Raw genomic sequence first — 21,017 nt, 5'->3', positions numbered from 1 at the left:
TCGGGGTTGCTTGAGGCTGCTTTGCTGCGACCAGACGGAGCATAATCAATAAGCCCAACTAATATGATCAGGCTAATAGAGACGGAGCTAAAAGCTACACTTAACCTGCTTTTTACCTCAAACACACTTTCATGTAATGGCTCCCTGACTGATGAGCAGCTAGGCCTCTCATGGTGGATGCTTATTAGTTGTTGATGATTGCACACATTTATGTCCTAAATGACTTCACTATCTCGGGTTTTGCATATTGCAAATTCAGTATCTCTGACAAGCGTTTCTTCTTGTATGTGTCCTTATCAGACTAAAGATAACAAACTCACCCTGAGAGCCCGCCCTCTGGGAAGAAAATACACACTGTCATGCATCATGGGACACAAACAGGAATGTGGAGAGAAATGTGGGAAAAAATCAGCATCTCCATGATAATAACAGGGCTGTTAGCATGAAGAAACAGAGAGAGGCACTGCCCCGGAGTAATTGCAGCGTATCATAGAGGAAGTACAGCAGCAAGCACCTTGCTTCTGTGGCGGTCTGTTCAATCAAACATCCAGACCTCTCATCTGGTTTCCTCTCATCACAGGCCATCCTGCTTCCCTACTGTGCACAACAGTCAGTCATTAGCTTATTACAGACAATGCCATTTCCATCCAAAGAGTCCATAAGCTGTTTAACCACATTAAAGCCAAAGGAGTGATTCTTCAAGATGACATTCATAATATCGTAACATGAGAGATTTCTCAGCTAGTGAAGCTCTTGTGTGCCTGCAGGAAGGCCTCGGCCTCTTCTACTCAGCGTGGATGGATCATGTGGGAATTATTATCTCAGTGATGGATGATTGTGTAATTAGAAGCTAACTTTTGGTGATTAATCTGTTATTCAGCTCAGAGGGAGGCAGGAGCACAAAGCTCTGCAGGATTTCTGATATTCATTTAAAGGTGCAGTATGTAAGAATTGGCGACCTGTTGAATTCAAACTTGAAACAAACAGGGGGCAGCATATTATCAGCATTACTGCTAACTGCTGCTAACTGTAGCTACCATGAGCTCTTTTCGCCTGATTCTGATGTTGACAAAAAACATTTCTTCCGTAAGTAGTGTTTGAGCCAAATATTTTTGGACTTAGTGCTTCTCCGACTACATGTACAAGTAATATGAAGTAGTTTTCTCCCAATCCGAACCGCTACCTGCATGGCTAACTAAGCTAACTAGGTAACTGCAATTAGCAGTTACTCTGGTGATACGCTGCCCTTCTGTTTGTTTTGAGTATGAATTTGACCAGGAGGCCAATTCTGTCATGCACCTTTAATTTCCTCATGCACGAAGAGTTGGAAGAGAAAGTCTATGTTGGTGATGTACTAAAACAGTTTTGAATACATTTGTTTGCACAGATATGAGCTGCGGAAAATATTTACATAGTTTTAAGGAAATAGTGTGTGTGCGATTTCAAACTGATGCCCTCCAGCTGCTCTTGACAGGAAGTGGACGCAGCACGCTACAAGGTAGCATGAAATGACTGGGGAGGACAGTGGGAGCAAATGCTGCATCCCTGATCATCTACAAGAGACAGGATGTGAATCAGGCTCGTTGCCTGCGCTGCAGCTCTGAACAGAGGGGGTTCCCCAGCAACCACAGTGAGCTTCCTGTCAGGCTTCGCGTAGGTACCTACTGTTTTTTCTACTAGTTTGTACTGCAAATAACCGACCAAACTGAGACAAGACTTCCTGTCATTGTTTGCTGTGTTCCTTGCTGTGAAACCATATAACAGGTTGCATGACTTACCAGAAACAACAATAATGAGGGCAGAAGGCATGAAAATCAAGTGAGACAAATCTCTTCTGAACCATCACATGATATGTTGATAAAAGTCATCCAGGTCATGGTAAATCTAAGTGCTGTATCTTAGGCAAACGGACTAGTTTCAGTTGAACCATGACTCAGCACCCAGATTGTTGGGGAAACATTATTAGCTCATCTTCTCTCAGTATGAGTGTGACTGTCTGTAAGTGAAGAGTGTGGATGATGCAACACGATCGAAAGTGTTGGTGTTTTAAAGCTGGCACGAGGCTTAAAATAAAAACAATCACATATTCATAAGGTGGCAGCTTTGTTAACTGAAGGGCCAGATTTTTTTTTAACCCCAAAATTTCAAAAGCGTCAAGAATTTGTAATTCGACAAACTGTTTCCAAAGTGCCACCCTCCCTCATGACACCACACAAGAACAGAAACAAGAGTCAAACAAAATATATCACAGTGTCGTTTCCAGCAATGCAACACTTTCAGGAACTAATACATGACTTCCACTTGTAAATCATTGACATGGCTGTGAATTCAACTTGTGTCTTTATCTATTAAGCAATAAACAGTACATCCTCTTCACAAATCGTTGGTACACAACAGCCAGCTGCACATACTTTGGCATTTAAGATAACGTATCAACCGATAACCTGTGACATCAACAACATGACAGTAATCTGTATCCAAAATACAGAAAAAGAAAAAAAATGTTTTCTCACTTTCTTTCTTTTATTTATTTATTTTTCATCGTTCACCTCTTCAGGCCTGTAATTAAAGCAGCTACAGGAAACTTTCATTTGATTCTGGTGGCCCCTGTGGACAGAAGTGGTACATAACACCAGTGAAAGTAAAGCAGTGTGGTGGAAATCTGAAAAAAGATCGTGAAACAAGTTGTCTTAAAGAGTTTTGCACAGCGACCACAGCTGATACAGAGTGAGTTGGTTTTACAGCCATACACAGGTGATGTGAGGCACATCTTGTGTGTGTGTTTTTAAGGCTGAGCGTAATCTACCTAGAGACAGTTAATGAGCAAAAACAGGCCATGGTAACGTCAAGAGTGTGTGTGTGTGTGTGTGTGTGTGTGTGTGTGTGTGTTAGTGTAATGTGTTTTATTATTGTATAAATCGTATTGATGTTTTTCATTCATATGTAATTTCTCCTGTTTCATGTCCTCATAAAGCACTTTGTGACTTGTTAATAAAAAGTGCTATATCAGTGAAGTTATTGTTATTGGTTGGCCCTTGTTTTGAAAGTGTGTGAGAGAAAGAGGCAGTGTACTTTTTTTTAAACACAGTTGTGACGATGAGGTCATGTATCTATCTGTGGCTGTAAAATGACAACGGTCAAACAAAGAAATCTTTGTATTAGTGCCACTCCATCATCACTACGGTTGTAATTGTATGACTTATCTGGGTCAAACCTGGTGACAGAAATCCAATAATAATACATGGAAAAATTCACCTGGAGCCGAAGTGACTGAACTATTTTGATAAATGAAAGGTGCCAAAGTCTTCTGCTTCCATCTTCTCAAATGTTTCTGATTGGAAGTAAAACATCTGCTGGTCAGAGAAGCAAACAACATGTCACCTTGTTGGGCTTTAGGTAGTTATGATTGGCACTTGTTTGTGTTTTAATAGATGCAAATAATTATTAGTTGCAGTCCTACATTCACCTCCTCAGTGCTCTAAAAAAAACCTCCAAATGACTGCTTACAACTCATGACCAGTGCATGTGGCTTAGCCTTAAAGCTTTACACATCATATGTCACAGTTTTCATGCATTTTAACAGCAGTTCGCCCTCAGTGGCCCGTCTGATGAGGCCTGACTGAAAAGCTCCTGGTTCCAGGAGATCTAATCATGAGCTCTGGGACCTCTGAGTCACCTGATGCAATAATGTTTAGGCTCTCTCCAGCTGTGGGCCCTGAAATTGTCATCACCTTCCACCTCACTGGCCTCGGCTGCTGTGAGTGGCGAACTGGCCCACATGGAGGTGTGATGGAAGACGTGGGCCTGCGGGGGGCAGTAATGGGGTCATGTGGTTTAAGGAACAGCTGATCTTGGTGCATTCCACTGCTGCTTAACATGAGGCCTGGTGCCCTCGTGCCTGTTTGAACTATTACCACCCTGCACGTCTCGTAAGCACTCGCACAACCAAAACACATACAGTCACTTAGAGGGGCACATGCATAATTTACACATCCTGCCACGGCTGTAATGGACATGAGAGACCCTCCGCTCCAACGTGTTACAAATCAAGACTTAATAGCCAGAATGAAGTGTGTTATTGTTAATTGTGTGTATTATACAGGAGGATAACACACTAGTTGTGCTGTTTTTACCTTATTTGGTAAACATTTTTGTTTTAAAGGGCTGTAAAAAGTACCAAAAAGTCATACTTGAATAAAAGTAAAGATATAATGTTAAAATATTACTTTGGTAACAGTGAAAGTCACCCATACCTAGTACTTGAGTATATGTCTCAAGGTATCTGATGTTAAATGTACTTAAGTTTCAAAAGTACAAGTAAAAGTAAATCACACATATATTTACATTTATGTAGCCTATATATTACGCACTATCAGGTCGAAGGATTACCTGGTCGATTATCATATCTGATGTTCAGCATTTTTCCGACTATTGGTGTTTCTTATCCGATTGCTGATAAGATGAATTACATCTAAAATGCAAACTGCAAAGTAACTAGTAACTAAAGTTATCAAAAAAGTAGTGGAGTAAAAAGTAACCTACTATATTTGTCTCCAAAATGTAGCAGACAATGGAAATACTCAAGTAAAGTACTTTAAAATTGTACTTAAGTACAGTACTTGTGTAGATATACTAAGTTACATTCCACCACTGACTGTGTACTATGGGTCAACTAATTAGGATCCAATATTCAACATTTATTATTATGATCAGAATTATTTTTCAGACAAAGTAAAATTATTTTAAAATGTGCTTCTTCATCTTGACTCTGAAGCAGCATGTAATCTGCAAAGTAACTAGTAACTTATAAAAAAAAGGAGTGGAGTAAAAAGTACAATATTTTTCCACTAATAAATGTAGTAGAATTGAAGTATAAAGTAGCAGAAATTAGAAATGCTTAAAGTATCTTAAAATATTAGTACTTTATGTTTACATTGAGTAAATGTACGTAGTTACATTCCATCACTGGCTGTATACAAAGGCTGACTGATTAATTGCATCCAATATTCAATATTGTCTGATGATTGGAAATTATTGGTGTTTTTTGTATCCAATTGATGATGAAATAGATTCATTTAAAAATCTGCTACTTTGCCTCTGATGCAGCATGTAATCTGCAAAGTAACTAGTAACTAAAGTTATCACAAAAAAGTAGTGGATTAATAAATACAATATTTGCCTAAAAATCCATTGTGCGTAATGACAGTAAAATATGGGATTATCACTCAGAAGTCTGGTGAAATCATTACTGAGAAATAAAAGTCATCTCAGGAACTTGAATGAAGAGATACTTGACTTTTTGAATTCTGATTTATAATACCAGCTACAACCACTTGAGGGCGACACACCTTTAAAATTACAAACTGTACTGACACAATATTTCCATAGTTTACAGATCTAACATTTCAATTAAGAAAATAATCAGGGGATTTACCTGTTTAACTGAGCTTTGAGTCACTGGATGTCACCACAGTCAGCAGAGGGACTTTCTTTCCTCAGAGAGCAGGAAATAAAATTAATTCTAAGTGGCTTGAAATCAGGTCTGCAGATCATTTTGTACGTTCTGATGGAAAACTCCCATGTTGTCACTGACAAACAAGACTAAACATGTGACCCTGAGAGGGTCGTGATACAAAGACAGCATTCAAACCTAATTTACAAGCTAAGCAGGCAAGGAATATTTCATCAGTAAATCACAGCTGACAGGCATCTTTACCCTTTTCATCAAATGTTTGCGCATTATGAGTCAAGAAAGGTCAGAGCAATTTGAGGAAACCTTTAATTGGATTGTGGGGAAAGAAAATATGTCCTGAATTCAATTTAAAAAAAATTTAAATTAAGTTTGGCTCAATAGTGAATTCATTCTTCTGATAGTGCGACCAAATCTGGTGGGACATCCTGACCACTTTTCTCTCAGCAGCAGGTGATGTGTGCGTCTTCTTCCTGATCGTGGCAGTGACACAAACTGTGCCAAGCACTCAAACTTCAAATTGTTGACACAGTTGATCTCGGGACCTGTAACTGCTTTGAAATAGCTCCAAGTGACTTTCCTGACTTGTTCGAGTCAATAATGTGCTCTTTCAGATCAAAGCCGAGCTCTTCAGACTTTCCCATTGTAGTGTTTGTGGCCGAGTCCAGTGGGTGTATCAAACAAGCCCTAATACAATGGGCCCAGAAAAGTCACCAGCCGTTATCAGAATCCCTCAGAAGTTTTGCTGCAGGCAAATTTGGTTCACACTACTTTCTATAATCACTATAATTGATCGTTTAAGTTGCTAAATTAAGAGATAAAAAACTCGATTGAACCAAACTTCCTGAATGCTTTGTGCCATCACAGAAAAATTAGTTGAAGTCACTGGAACTAGAGACCGTCATGATATACATGTTCTTTCCATCACAAGCGTCAAACATCTTTCTGTTTCAGCTCATTTGTTTCGCTCACACATGTGGTGTCATTTCAGCTTCACGGCCAGTTATTTTCTGTGAAAAGGCTCTAAAATCCCCCGGATCAGCAGCAAACAGCAGACAGAACATATAATATAGATATTATACTCAGAATGTGGTTGAGACCAATAAAGGAGCAAAAATCTTAAGTTTGCATTGTGGCCAAGATATGATTCCAGATGATGCCAACACCTGCATTTCATCAACTTTTTATCATTATTTAACAATACATACTTTCAAATCTCATTTAAAATACACTGGCACTGTCAGTGCCCTTAATTAGATTCCATTAGCTGTAAATTATGTATTCTTAAATAACAGAGAAGATTATGGGATTGAAATATTCATGAGGTTAAGAAGGAGAACTATGTGTCTTAAATGCATTATTAGGCCATTAGTCATCTTGTTGTAACTCGAGAAATTTGCCCTCCAGATTTTAATCATTATTTCCCAGTAGTTGGGTGTTTGCTTCGAGTAAAGAAAGTACAGGAGACCTTCAGTGTCTTTTATGTACACTTTTATTGTCAACACTCGACAGCTGGCAGAGTCGGGCAGGATTGACGGAGCCAGATTACTTCTTGGTCGTCTCCTCCTCCTTGGACAAGGTCTTGATGATCTCCTCCTTCTTGGCTGCGAGACGCTCCTCTCTGCGCTTACGAGCCTCCTTTGTCTTGGAGCGACGAGCCTCGGCCTGGTCACTGTCGGACAGAGAATCAGAAGGTGAGACACAGGTGTTCTTCAGCTTTTAATACACACTTAATCAACCAATTAAATCTTGTTAAACCTAAAGCATGTTGTCGTTGCTATAAGACTATTATGGAGTACTGGGACAACCCCAGACCTAACCGACAATAGAGCTCAACTATTATCTGCTCCATCGCGTTACACTGTAGAAAACTTAAATACGACTTTTGCTCTTTAGTCACATAAAAAGACCGTTACAGTGTGCATCTCTAGAATGCTTCATTTCACCAAAACATGATTGATAAGAGTTTCACAGAATTAATATTGAAGTACTGCGAGTACTAGATATACTTCTGCCTCTTCCAAATTGTACATTCATGTTACGGGCCAACACTTCCTCTGGATAAATACAGAACATAAGTTTGGTTCTAGACTTACGCCAGGAGCTTCTTGCGAGCCTTGTCTGCCTTCAGCTTGTGGATGTGCTCCATAAGGATACGCTTATTCTTGAACACGTTACCCTTGGCCCTCAGGTAGAGGCTGTGGTACCTGGGAGACGGCAGAGGGGGAAACATTAACATAATTCCTGAGAACATTAGCAATACTAGATCTTACAGTGCATGTGTAATACCAGCAATTTCAACAAGTTTCATCGAGTTTGATGTAACATTAGTAACCACCTTAAGAGGTCTGGTTAGTGTAAAAAAGGCAATTCAATTTAATACTGGTCCCTCTAAATGACCCGCAGAAAAAACGCCAGAGCCTCAGCGAGAGGATCGAGCCTGAGGAAAGCTGCTGCTCTGTAGTCTGGTACAGTAAGGTCCTCAAAGTTTACTTAGTTTCGACACAGTCATCTTTTGTCTAAAGCTGTCCCAAGAAACAAGTAAAACAAAGTTCCTTAGTATATTTAAATATAAAAACCTATTTTAGAAACGTTCTGTACTAAAAAGGTAAAACTCCCCCGCCCCCCCTTTTTTTAAAAATAAAATACACAAGTGCATAATATATGTCAAGAGGTTGGGCTCATCAATATGAGCAGAAACCACCACTAAAGACGTCTTGAACCTACATGTGCCTGTCGATCTTCTTGGACTCCCTGTAACGACGCAGCAGACGACGCAGGATCCTCATGCGACGCATCCAAGACAGCTTCTCAGGCATACGGGCGTTGGCTGTACCCTTTCTCTTACCTGGGAAAAGGGATTAGAAATAAATCAACTTTTTGTTCACACTGACCATCATCCACGTAGTACGACGTCAAACAATATGCAATTATTCCAAGAGACTGGTTAGTGAATACTCAAAATAATTCCCTGTTAATCCAGTTTCTTAGTCAACTCATTCATAATCACGAACACTGTAATACAACCCATACAGTCCATCTTAAAACAGAATATAAGGTCAATAACTTTCCTTTAATAAGACAAGCGCGACAGTTTAAACTTACCGACTCCCATGTGTCTTCCCTTGCGGCGTGCCAGCGTGTTCTTGCGGCAGCGGGCGCGGGAGTGGACCGTAACAGGTTTGCGAATGATAAGACCATCCTTCACCAGTTTACGGATCTGCTGGCCTGAACACAGAAGGACACAAGTAAGCTACGGGAATGCAAAGATTCATGCTCCAAAAGATCTGTATCCACGAGAAAACCTTGAAGAATTATCAGCATGAGTGTGGACATGATTACAGAACAGGCAGCTACTTTTACAATCTCAAAATATTGAAAATAACAAATTCAAAGCATATCATTGACTATCAAAGTGGTCCTGCCTCTTCTACATACGGTGGGGTGATCTAATTATAACCTAGATCATTTTTATAAACCAGTCAGCTGTCAATTTTACCATATATAGGAATGTGGAGTTTTAAAGACATAAGGAAGGTAGGTTTTAACAAAATACAGCATTAAATGCCACTAGGTTGCATTACAGAAAATGTAATCTCCAGCATTTTTGGACCCCAACTATCAGTGTAAATTGGGACATTTGCTAAGTCTCCTGCAAAACCCTAAAATCCAGGGAGATCACATTACAATACTTAATTTGCTGACCAAGTCTACCAGCTTAAATGGATATTAATTGATTTACACCCGTCAATATTACTACACGGTGTTTGGCTGAGTGTGGTGGAGCAAACTAGCCTTCACACACCGACACTACCAAAAGCAGTCGCAGCGTTACATCAGTAAATGTGGACGATTGTAAAGACTACACCACCCTACAGGAGGGCTTTTTCTGTACTTACGAGAGTTGGCGTTGGCGATCTCATTGGTTTCGTTAGGATCCAGCCAGACCTTCTTCTTACCGCAGCGCAGGACGCTGGAGGCCAGCCTCTTCTGGAGCCTGAGCATGCTGCACGACACACACAACCCTGGTTAAAACACCTATCAAATATTGAACTGACAATGTCTACTCCTGCTGGTGTATCAGATTAAATGTCTCAAAACTGACACGTGTCACACAGCACCCAACGCTTTGTCTCACTGATATATCAGCTAAGTTTGTGCTAGCCACACAGCTAGCTAGCTAGCAGCCGGGTTGACAACATGGCCTCTCCCGTCTGCCACATCGTGTTCCGCACAGACACGTAAAAACACGGGTTTTTGATTTGGGAATGTGGAATAAACTTTATGGATCGATGAACGAGAAACTTATGTGTCTTAGTGAAGTGATATGAGGGTAACAAATGCGCATTTTAACAGATAAATGATGACTTTTATTGCGCCATCGACAGCGGTCCTACCTCATGGCTGCTACTTCAATAGGAAAAGGAAGGCTTGAGAGACGGACTGGAAGCTACCATTATAGAGGAGAATCCATCTCTCAAGGCGAAACTGCTCGGTGTTAGCTCAGATCTCAACGAACATTATTTACACCTTAAAACTGCCGCATTGCTGAACGTTATTCTAATTCAAAAAACAAGCTGATGTAAATGTATACACACAAACGAAAATGTGAGTTTTCTTCAAACGTTTGAATCGTTCAACCCCCTCGTGAAAACATAATGGTACCGACCAGTGTTTTGCACTGCATTGTGGGTAAAGTCACGGTTTGACGCATTCTGCTGTTATGACACATGATGGCGGTGTTGGCATCAGACTGTTGCCTCACAAAAAGCCCTGTTATGTACGTTTTTAAGATTATTGGTATTATCTTGATACCTTGCATTTGAACACCGATTTTCACAATTAAAAAAATGTAATATTAAATGTTTAAACGTTTAATTTCTTATCGTTTTGGGGTGCGATTCTTGACATGAAGCCTTCAAAACCATCAATTCAGCCTCCCTTATACAACTCCCCACAGAAGTTCACACTATTCTTATAAAATTATTAAGATTTCAAGGGAAATTAAAATACCATGGTGCAACCAGGACTTATAAAACTCAATTAATGACAGCAGTTAAGGGTTATTTTTTGTAATTTCTGAGAGTTTGCTTTCCAAAATCAGCGTCCATGTTAAATGTAGCTACCATTTTCTTATTATTCTTGAAAATATTTGTTTGTCTGAACTGTAATCTGAGTCTAAATGCCTCAGAGACTGACAGAAAATGTTTCCACTGTATCTCCTGTAATGCCGAGTCTGTTTTTGGTTCTGTCATATGACTGTATGTCATTTAGCCTAATTTATAATCATGAGACTTATTGAATCAAGTAAGAAGAGGCAAGACAGAAGAAAAGTCAGCGAAATACTGTATAAAACCAAAGTATCTTCATACAGTCTAAACTGTGAGTTATGCACTGTGAAATTCAGCCTACTGAAGGTGTGAAAGACACCCATTATAAAATAATTAACAGTGTAAAATGAACAGTATCCAGTCCAAAAAGTTCATGTCTAAAATATGCAGCTTCAAGAAAAGTTTTTAAAAGCCTTTTGACTCATACATACATATAAAGAGATTAGGTAAATGTAATTTTAGACGTCCGAGTGTCTTCTATTAAAAAACATAAAGTGACTAAGTGCTTTAGTGAGTGGCTACTTGTAAAAATAGCTAACCATCTGACTGGCTACTCACTGAGGTTTTCCACTGTTGCATCCTTGGCTCTTCAGCAGCAGCCCGTCACCATGGCAACGCTGCAAGCTCAAAGTGTGGGTGCACGAGGGGCACTTGTGTGACTTCCTCACCTCAGGTAACCCAGAATACCAACCGAGAACATTATCATCTCCGGATGAAGTGTAACCCAAAGTACCGGATCACCACCTCCCACAGCTTCGACAGATAGCCTACAGCTCTCCTCTCTGCTCAGGAGAGGAACCAAACTGGTTAACCCTGAAGGAAGTTGGTATATAACAATGAATATATATATATATTTTGTGCTTTTTATTGCTGTGTGCCATATTGAATGTTGAGTGTGTGCTTTATTGACTCAGTTTTCTCATTTTGCTTCTTAAGTATGCTCTGTGTTTTGTGTTTTCTGTAAAGTGCATTGAGTTTAAATTGTAAAATTGGGGGAGTTACCCTTTAATACATCTAACAAGACTTTCATATAAACTATTTCACATAATTACTCGTTTAAATGTACTATTGCAATTCATCATTCATGTCATACACAGATTTATTTAGCGTTATTTATTCACAATGAATAAAAACTGTTTTAACTAAGCGTATTGATTAAGTGTATTTCAATAAAGTGTATTTTTGTACGTCAAAATGTATTTCCTCGAACATGTTTACCCTGCTGACACAGTAAAGTGTATCAAAGTCCTTGAAAGCAGCACCGAGCCTGAAGTCTTTCAGTATATTTTAATGTTTATACTTTTGCAATTTTCCTTTAAATCAATCAAACAAAACTAACACATTAAAATCTAAATACTAAATACAGTACTTTTACTCATAATGCATTCCTTCCTTGTGATATCATTACTGTTGCTTGACTGCATAGGGCTGATGATTGTATTTCTTGGTAAGGCAAGTTTATTTATAAAGCAAAGTGCTTCACAGAGGCAAAGAAAAACATTAAAAAGACATTAAAAATGTATTTAAATGACAATTTTAAAAAAGGAGGGGGGAAAATAAATAGTTTCAGATTAAAAAAACAAGCAAATAAATATAATAATATATAATAAATGTTATGTATCTAATTCATTACTCTTTATTTTCCGAAAAAGTGAATTCTCTGTTGCCGTTACTGCGCTGAGCTGCAGAGAAGAGCACCAGCTGGATGCCACAGATATGAAGACAGCCACAGTTGAATCACTGCCCGTCTCCTTGGTGAGGTTGGACAACAGCGCAGGAAGTGAGTGATCCTGCTGAGGACAACCTGAATCTCACATTATGTTATTCTTGGAGGAAGATGTTGAGCAGCTGCTACAGGACGGTCACAGGGACTCTCCACAGACATCATCAGTTTTTAAAGCGTACCATGCTTCAGGAGGAGAACCATCACAGCTCCCTCCTACTGAGGTAACTATCTCCCCGGCTGTATGAGCTGTGACCACAGAGGCTGAACCTGGTGGGTGTTTAATCTGCTCAGAGGAAGTTGACAGCAGACGGTAACAGTCATGGAGATCACTTTCCTCTCAGAGTGATGAGTCTTACACTTGTTTATTCAGCTTCATCAGTCAATATGATGTCATCTCTGACGTGTGAACTCAGGATTTATGTCTTTGACAGACATCTTACAAAGCTTTCTGGCTTCCAGAGGTGAAAACTAAGTACATTTACTCAAGTACTGCATAAATACAATTTTGAGGTACTTTTATACGTCATTGTGTCTTTATACTTCTTGTACAATATAATTCAAAGGCAAATACTGTATGTTCGACGGTTACTTTCTTACTTGAAACCTACTTGTAATGGAGTCTATTTACAACTAACTAATGTATTAGTACGTTTACTCAAGTAGGCTGAAGGATGTGAATACCTCTTCCACCACTGCTAACATCTTTTTCACATAACTTTCATTAGAGCCTGACTGATATATTGGTCAACCAAGTGTGGAGCAGTGTAGTGATGAAGTATTTTTGTAGGCAAACCCAGAACCGCCCTGGTTCCCTCGACAAAAAGCCTGTGAGATTTTTCTAATTGGATGTAATTGGTCTCCTGTTACAAGTGTTATCCTGTATTTTCACATTTGATGGATCGTTTATAAAAATGTGTGTATGTCAGCTGCTATATCAGTACTGCCTCTACTTTTAATGTATAAATGCTGTTCTATTTTTAATATAAACCCAGGAGACATCTGTGCTTTTCCCCTGTCTTGATCCACCACAGCTAGAAAACATGGGGCCCCTGACAACAAGTCATCAAACCAGAAATATCTACAATTCCTGGCGTGTTTTAGGGCTCCAGTGAAGCTCTGCCCCCTGAAAGCATCCACCTAATCCCTCCCTCCACCCCTGGGCCAACAGGGTCCCTGGTGCTGGAGGGGGTTTCAGTGTTTCTCCTCAAGACTTCAGATACTGAACCTCCTGCTGCTGCTGCTGTGAAACTGAACTCTTCACCTCCGGGACCACTGGTCCACTGGATCCCAGAGAGGAGACCAGGCCCGACAGCCTGCCCGCCCTCAGCCTCCATCACCGCGGCCAGCCTCTGTTGTTCTCCCATCAATCGATAAGTGAAGGTGGGGTCTGTTCAGCGGGGCGTGGACCTCGGCTCCCAGCTGGAGTGTGTGGAGCGCACCCAGGAGACACACGACGTCAAGACGCACAGAGGAACACACGAACACACCGGAAGTCAGAGGAATCCAACTTCAAAATAAAAGCTTGTTATAGCGTACATGTAATAGTGTTTGCTGTCCTCGTACGTCATTATTATTGGATATGTGCGTGGCAGCTATGTGCTTAACTATACTGATGATGTCCGAGTGATGATTATACCTTTCAGTCAGGTTCATGTCAGGATGATATCCCATACAAATATAAGTTGAGTAAAAGTCTTAAAGTATCTAATATCTAAATGTCCCTAAATATCATAAGTGTTTTTTTCTGTCAATAGATGTACTTAAGAATAAAAAAGCACAAGTAAATGTAAATGATATACATGTGTATCTACTGTATAACCAGTAATTGGTCTAGTCGAGTATCAGATATTCACCATATCAGTGTTTTTTTAATCCGATTGCTGATCAAATAAATTAATCAAAAAATAAACTGCTACTGCTCTGATGCAGCAGGCAGTCTGCAAAATAACCAGTAACTAAAGTTATCAAATAAATGTAGAAGAGTAAAGTAAAATATTTTCCTCCAAAATATAGTGGAGTGAAAGTATAAAAGGAAAATGGAAATACACAAGTAGTGAGTAGGGAGTTGATCTACTTAGATACATTCAATCGCTGCTTTTACTTTTGAAATTATAACTGTCACGACTAATCCTGCCATTAATATTGCTATAATCATTATCAGTAGCCCGATAGAGGTAACACATTATTACATAATCTTGGCAACTTGTTTGGGTGAACTTCTAATTTTGTTTGATAAATGAATAATCGGACGTATAAGAACAGATCAGTCACACATATGTCAAATCAAACACACCCTTCCAGCTGCCAGTGTCCCCTTTTCAACGCATTTTATTTTGAAAGCAGTGACCGGATGTGCCGTGGCGTCATCCCGTCGTCTTGACTGTGGTGTAAAAGCCTGGTGCGCCAGTTTGTAGCGCTGTAGGCTGAGAGGAGGGAGGCAGCTGTTGCCATTATAATAGCAGCCAGCTCCGATACATCAGCGGCTTCAACCCTCTCTGGAAGAAAAACGAGAAGAAGATGAGTCCGTCGACAGCTTCTTAAAACACACGAAACTAGAAAATAGATCGGGGGGAAAAAAGTTAAATCAATGGTACAGAAAAGTAGTATGTCCAGGACGCCTTCGACCTCAACCCAGGAGATCCAAATGGACATGTTCGACCATCATCCACACACACAGGTAAGAAGAAGCGGAAATGTGATGACAGACATGTGGAAAGCCTGAGAAAACTGGCGTAGATTTGCACAGCAGAGGCTTTGTTTCCTGAGCTGTTTCACTCGGGAAGATTAACAGGTTGTTCCGCAATTAAGTCCCCTAATTTGCCTCCGGGAGTCTGAAACGCTGCTGCACAGATTCAAGCTCACCTTCAGTTTAATTTCTGCTTTTAAAATGAAGAAAAAAGACAATGATGGTTTGATGCTGATGAGATTTTGATTCATGTGTGTGTCGCTCTGCCCGCGTCCCCCCCCAGTAATTGTGTTTTATTAAGTCTCCCATGTGTAACCATATGCAAGGAAATGATGTAACGCTTGTTTTTTATGCTGTCTGCTCATTGGGTCCTCAGGAAAACCACGCCTTTGTTTTAATGAAGCAGTAATTAACCAGGTGGGTGTTGTTATTATGAACAAAAGAGGAGAAGACTGAAGTTTGAGCCGGTGTCACATCTGTTTTTCAATGAGGAGAAAATGTTCCTCCTCCATCCTCCCAAAAAATCAACTTTTTTTTTTCTCCCCCTCTCCTTCATTTACAATTTTAGCCATCAACTTTCAATGGTGTCACTCTTCTCGCAGCTACAAATAGGCCGCGGCTGTGAGGAAGTGACATGATGTCGTGGGCATGTTTTAGTCATAACAGTTTAAATGGATGAGAAATAAGAAAGAGAGAGAGAGAGAGAGAAAAAAAAAACATTGATGAGGAATATCTAGAACAAACACACCCACGCTCCGCTCAGTCATTGTCTCTCTGGAGAAGGAAGAAAAAAAAAAAAAACACCTCACCACAGACAACCAACGCTTCAAACCATGCCAAGTCCTGCTCTCTCCTCTGTACTCCCACTCCTCCCAGCTCCTTCTCATCTCTCCTCGCTCCTTTCCCCGGCCACTTTCGGTGTCCCACTATCTCCGATCCCGCTCTCGCCATCTCACCTCGCCCTGGCTCTTCTTTAGAAGTCAGATCTTTATCGGCTGCGAGCGAGGCTGTGGTGAGAAAGCAGATGGACCCCCTCCTTGTGCCAGGCAGCGGGGCACACTGTTTGTGTATTTATGTGTGTGATCAATTAGATATAAAGTTCATGCGGGCCTGCAGCGGGTCATGCTGGTGTATGTATTTATAACTCTGCCGTGGAGAGACGAGCAGCCAAACGCATTTCTAATATCCTGAAGGTTTTTCTGCCACCGCGGATGAAGAAAACGAGCCCAGAGCTGATCCAAATTCAGCGCCCGAGGGCCGCTTAGATTAAAGATCGTGTCTGTTGACCGCCGTCGGTTTGCAGATCAGTGCGGCGATCTGTGGGCAGCATAATGTATGGAGCTTTCCGGGTTGGATGAGCGTGATGTGGTTTACATTTCTACAGTCGTGATATCGTGCACCACGCCGCCCACCACCCTCCACGCTCCAGATTAAAGCCCCCCGCTCGCACACAACACCCTCTCTAATTATACACATAATCTGGGAGGATGTTTACCAACAGGAAGCCTTCCCTTCATGCCTTCTCTGGCATTTCCCTGCCCTTTGCTGACAGGAACTCGGCGCATCACGGCGCCGATCGTGGTGACCCCACACACACACCTGAACCCACACACATCACGTCAAAGCAGAGCACAAAGAAACAGCTTTTTATAACACAGGTCGTATTCTGGTTATCTGTTCTGATAACGTTTCATTTGCCAGCTTAATTACTGAGATATCTGGTGGCACAGCAACATCTCCAGCAAAGCAAACATCCACGGTGTAATCATGTTATCTGAGTCGCTAGAGACCATTTTGCGACCCGTAAATACCCAGTCGTCTTTGGTTCTTTTAGATATTCACAGCTCGGACTGCACCAATCTTTGGATTTGGGCTCCAGGGCGTAAAAACATCATTCTCTTCTTATTAAAATGTCTTCCTTAAAACTACGTAGTGCACCTTTAAACGAAGAAAAACAAGCATTTTCGCCTTCATTCCTGTTTACAATCATTAACATAATTGGCTTCGAGATTAAATTAAAGGGCATTACTATCTCAGATGCACCAGTGACAGACCAGTCTGGAGCCCTGCTTGGCCATCACCCTGAAAGTTTCCTGGCTGTATCAAAACAAATGTGTCTGGGCCGCCTCGGTAGCTCACTCGGTAGAAGATGCTCCCCGCATACACAGGCTGCAGCAGCCCAGCGTTCAAGTCTGACCTGTGGCCCTCTGCTGCATTTCATTTCCTCTCTCTGTCGTACCGTTTTCCCGTCAAACAAAGCCACGAAAAGGCAAACAACTAAACAAAAAGGGAGGGTGTGAAGTGTGAGAGGGCTCTGACCACGCCAACCTTCGAACTCGGCCTTCGTTTCGATCTCAACCACGCACCCCGTCAGTGTCACGACTGTGTCTTTCACGGCTTTGATGCTACCGAGCTGACAACAATCTGTTCGCAGACAGACAGACGGACACACAAACACCTGGCTAACTACTGAAAACTGTGTCTGTGGTAGTTCGCGCCACCAAAGATGTCTCCAGGACCACATTTTGCCAAAATGGCACACACAGACTCAAAAACTAAAAACAACACCAGCCGCTGCTGTTGAGCCTGTTAACTAAACAAAAAATAAATCACTTACACCGCCCATTGTTCACAGTCAGGTTTAGCAGCGCTGCTGGGTTCAACTTTGACCTCACATCCCTCATTGTACACTGCTGCGGATAAGCTCCGTCTGTTCAGACTGTGTGGCTGAACTGGGGGTTTGTTTACAGCCTGTTTGATTGTCATGTTGCGTTGCACCCCCAAAATATTAGCAGAGAGCGAGTGCGACCTCATTTACACCTGGTGTCACCAAGAGATGTGCAACTGGATAAACCCAAACACCAGTTATGTGAGAGTTTGTGCAGCGGTTCTACGCTCTTAAAGGAAAGTTTCACAGTTTTTAAGACAACTTTTCTATGATCACTCCTCTTGTGCCGTTGAAAGATCACCTCCTAGTGCTCTTTTAATAAACAATTATTAATTTCCTAATTAATTCATTAATTAAGAAAATGGGGGATGAAATACTCTGTACACATTAAGCTCACGAGGCTTCAGCTGTCTCAGTTAGTCAAAAGGAGTAGATATCTTTTCAAAGCTGTCGTCCTTTTTTCCTATAAAATTCCCTCTTTGTGATTCTGGAGAGAAAACAGCAAGAAAACAACAGAAAAGGCTGCAAATTTGCAAGATACCCTCTTGATCTCTTTGCTCAGGCCACTGAAACCTCATCTAAGATAAACAGTTCAGTTCAGTTCAGGATAAGTTTGCCCCAAAAAGGAAAAATCAGTCGTCATCCATTCCCCTCCGTGCTGAGATTCGTAGTCCACAAAACATTTCTGGAGCTTCACAGAAAAAACAGCGTTGAATCATTCTCCAAAACAAAGTAGATTAATGACTTCAAATTTCAATTTTGGGCGAACTCACCCTTTGATACATTAGTGCATTAAAGTGAGGACGGTGGATTTTGTCCTCCGTCGCTTAAACTAAAAGCACATTAGGAAGGGATCTCTTAAGAGGCGATATGAAGAGGAGGAATGGTGACATGGAGCAGAAACTGTTTTAAATGGACACGGTGGGCATGTAAGTGTTGTTTTCAGAAGGATTTGAAAAAGAAAATCCATCTTACAGTTGAATAAATCATCATAAATCAGATCATAGTACATACAGAAGGAGGATGATAAGGAGCAGCTGTAGAGGTAGAAACCTCTGATCAGGTGTCGTTATCTGGATCTTATGTCCTCGACGAAATGTTGGGAAAAGTCTGATTGTGTCTTTTGAATTATGATTTACAGCGACAGAAACTAAGCAGCGTCTTCGAGTCTCTGCATAGTCATCAGTGCACGCTGCATTTTTCTCTTAAGTCATGATTCTTGGACGACTTTTCCGGCGTAGGAGGAGAGAGTTGCCAGCAGTGATGTCATGCTCCATTTTTCATTATATCAGTCTCTTTCTCATCTATCATCACCTCCAGTTTGACTTCCACATTAAAAGCCAGTAACCACAGTAACACAGTAATGGCTGCTGCTGCATGTGTCACACTTCTGTGGAACTTCCCGCTGCGTGTTCATCCGATCCATCAGCGGCAGTAAATCAAGCGGGGCACACGGGGGCTGGATACATTATTTTTGCACAACAGGAGGTTGGAAAAAAAAAATTCAAATGAATTCCTGAGCTTCAATTTTTTTTTTGGGAGTGTAGCGTGCAACAGATGTGAAAACATCTTTTATCTGTTAACGCTGGTGGTGTTACAGGTCGTGTTTGTTTAAGGGCCTGGGTGTGCCCGGTCGCACACGATGTGAGTGATAACGAAACACTCGCTCCCGCTGATCCCAGAACAGACATTCAGACCGGTTTTGAAGCAGCTGATCAGTAACTTTCAGTGTTTATATACGTGTACAGTATTTGTGCGTGCAGGTGTCAGGATTGTCACGACTGTAGCCTGGTTCTTTTTGGCGAAGTTTTAAAACTTGCTGATGAATGTGTTGTTGTCTCAGGACCCAGGAGGACCAGCTAACATCCTGGCATTAGCTAACACGGATCCTAATAAACTAATTATCAGTGTGCAGTAGTTCAGCTGATGAAGCAGAAACAGACAACTTTTCCTTTGCCTTTTGTTTTGAGCGTTTCTATTGTTGTAGCCTCTATCACAAAAACAACTGGATCGCTTTTTGTTTTCCTCGGAGTAGCAGCTTCCAACAACAACACAGGACCAAGGTCGCAGACAAAGTAGCGAAGTCGCAGACAAAGTAGCGAAGTGATTTCTAATTAAAAGGGGTTCAAATCTTTTGATATTTGAGTTTCCGCCCGGCGCATGAACACAACACCGACAACTTTGCAGATCACTGTGGACTTCAGTCACCAAACAACGATAACATTGTTTAGACAAAAATTAAGTTATGTACGTACGACTGTTTCTGAGCAGCTGCTGTACTGTACAGTGTCTCACGCAGGTTTCATGTTGCAGTTGATTTGCAGACTGTCCTAAAAGAATACGATAAAATAAGATAGTACATTCGTTATTGTTTACTCATTTAAGTCATTTATCAAGGAACATCTTGTGCCGCTCTTCCTCCTCTCTGCTCTCCTTTTTTGTCTCATGTCTCTGTAAATTGAATATCTTTAGTTTCTGGACTGCTATTTGGAAAATAAGCCATTTAAAGACATCAGTTGACATTATTATTGACTGAGCAAACATATGAACCGATAATGAGAATACTTCTTGGAGAGGAAGCAGTGGCTATTTGGAAGAGGGAAGCGAAGGAATAGTTTATTAAAGTTAAAAGTTCAGTTGATCTGTGGTAAACAGACTAAAGCAAAACAAAGTCTTTTAATCCGTGCTGTTTAAAGCTGCTTTGAACACAAGATGTGACTGAGAAAAAAATAAAAAGGCAGGGGGCATCCGGATTTGAACCGGAGACCTCTTGATCTGCAGTCAAATGCTCTACCACTGAGCTATACCCCCTGTGGTGCGTTGTTGTTTGAATATGCAGGGCTGTTTTCTGTGCGTTGATCTTCTTAACTTGCAGTTCTCTTCTTTTCTTCACGCTGGAGGAACAACAGCCACAGTCTCTCCTCTGATTGCCGACAAATGTGATTAGTCAGCATTGTGTAACCATGGCGATGCGGGCAGGGTGGGCTCATAATGCGATGTGTGGCCTCTGCCCAACCCGGATAGGCCATTTGCCAGGGGTCTGCCAATCAGATTACAAGGTCCCCGGTTTGCGTCCGAACATGAAAAATGACGAGTAATGAAGGTTGTTCGCGGACGCTCTGCACGACTTCCTCTCCAGTCTGGGACTCTTTTATCTCCGCTTCCATCTGACTTGCCTGATCATATTCAGAAGCTTTTTACAAACGCTGTGCCAAATGTTATTGGCTGCCATGCTCCCCAGAAACAAGGTTTTCTACAGGACATGTCAGGATAAGTTATCGTGGAGCAACGTAATTAAACTTTTTGTGTCTTTTTCTCTTTCCTTCCAAATCCTCCCTCTCTCCTGCCCTCCGACC

At 41.1% G+C, this 21,017-nt stretch overlaps 2 protein-coding genes across 3 annotated transcripts in view; one reads left to right on the top strand and one right to left on the bottom strand.

Annotated features, from left to right (window-relative positions):
* Positions 1–6,944: 6,944 nt before the first annotated feature.
* Positions 6,945–9,906, bottom strand: rpl19 (ribosomal protein L19). The gene is made up of 6 exons (XM_084372057.1): positions 9,868–9,906; positions 9,370–9,476; positions 8,576–8,698; positions 8,198–8,318; positions 7,567–7,677; positions 6,945–7,142 (listed from the first exon to the last, which is right to left on the bottom strand). The coding sequence occupies exons 1-6, from the start codon at positions 9,870–9,872 to the stop codon at positions 7,016–7,018; spliced, it is 594 nt and encodes a 197-aa protein (XP_084228183.1). The 5' UTR covers positions 9,873–9,906; the 3' UTR covers positions 6,945–7,015.
* A 4,815-nt stretch (positions 9,907–14,721) lies between these two features.
* The window catches only part of cacnb1 (calcium channel, voltage-dependent, beta 1 subunit), a 32,139-nt gene continuing 25,843 nt past the window's right edge, over positions 14,722–21,017 (top strand). For both annotated transcript variants that reach the window (XM_084371861.1, XM_084371860.1), the window contains exon 1: positions 14,722–14,984. In XM_084371861.1, coding sequence (XP_084227987.1) covers positions 14,895–14,984 — 90 coding nt within the window. In that variant the 5' untranslated portion in view covers positions 14,722–14,894. The remainder of the gene's footprint in view (positions 14,985–21,017) is intronic.

The sequence above is a fragment of the Pagrus pagrus genome (genome assembly GCF_965226575.1).
Source record: "Pagrus pagrus genome assembly, chromosome: 13".
NCBI lineage: Eukaryota > Metazoa > Chordata > Actinopteri > Spariformes > Sparidae > Pagrus > Pagrus pagrus.
This window is presented reverse-complemented; position numbering and strand designations above follow the sequence as displayed.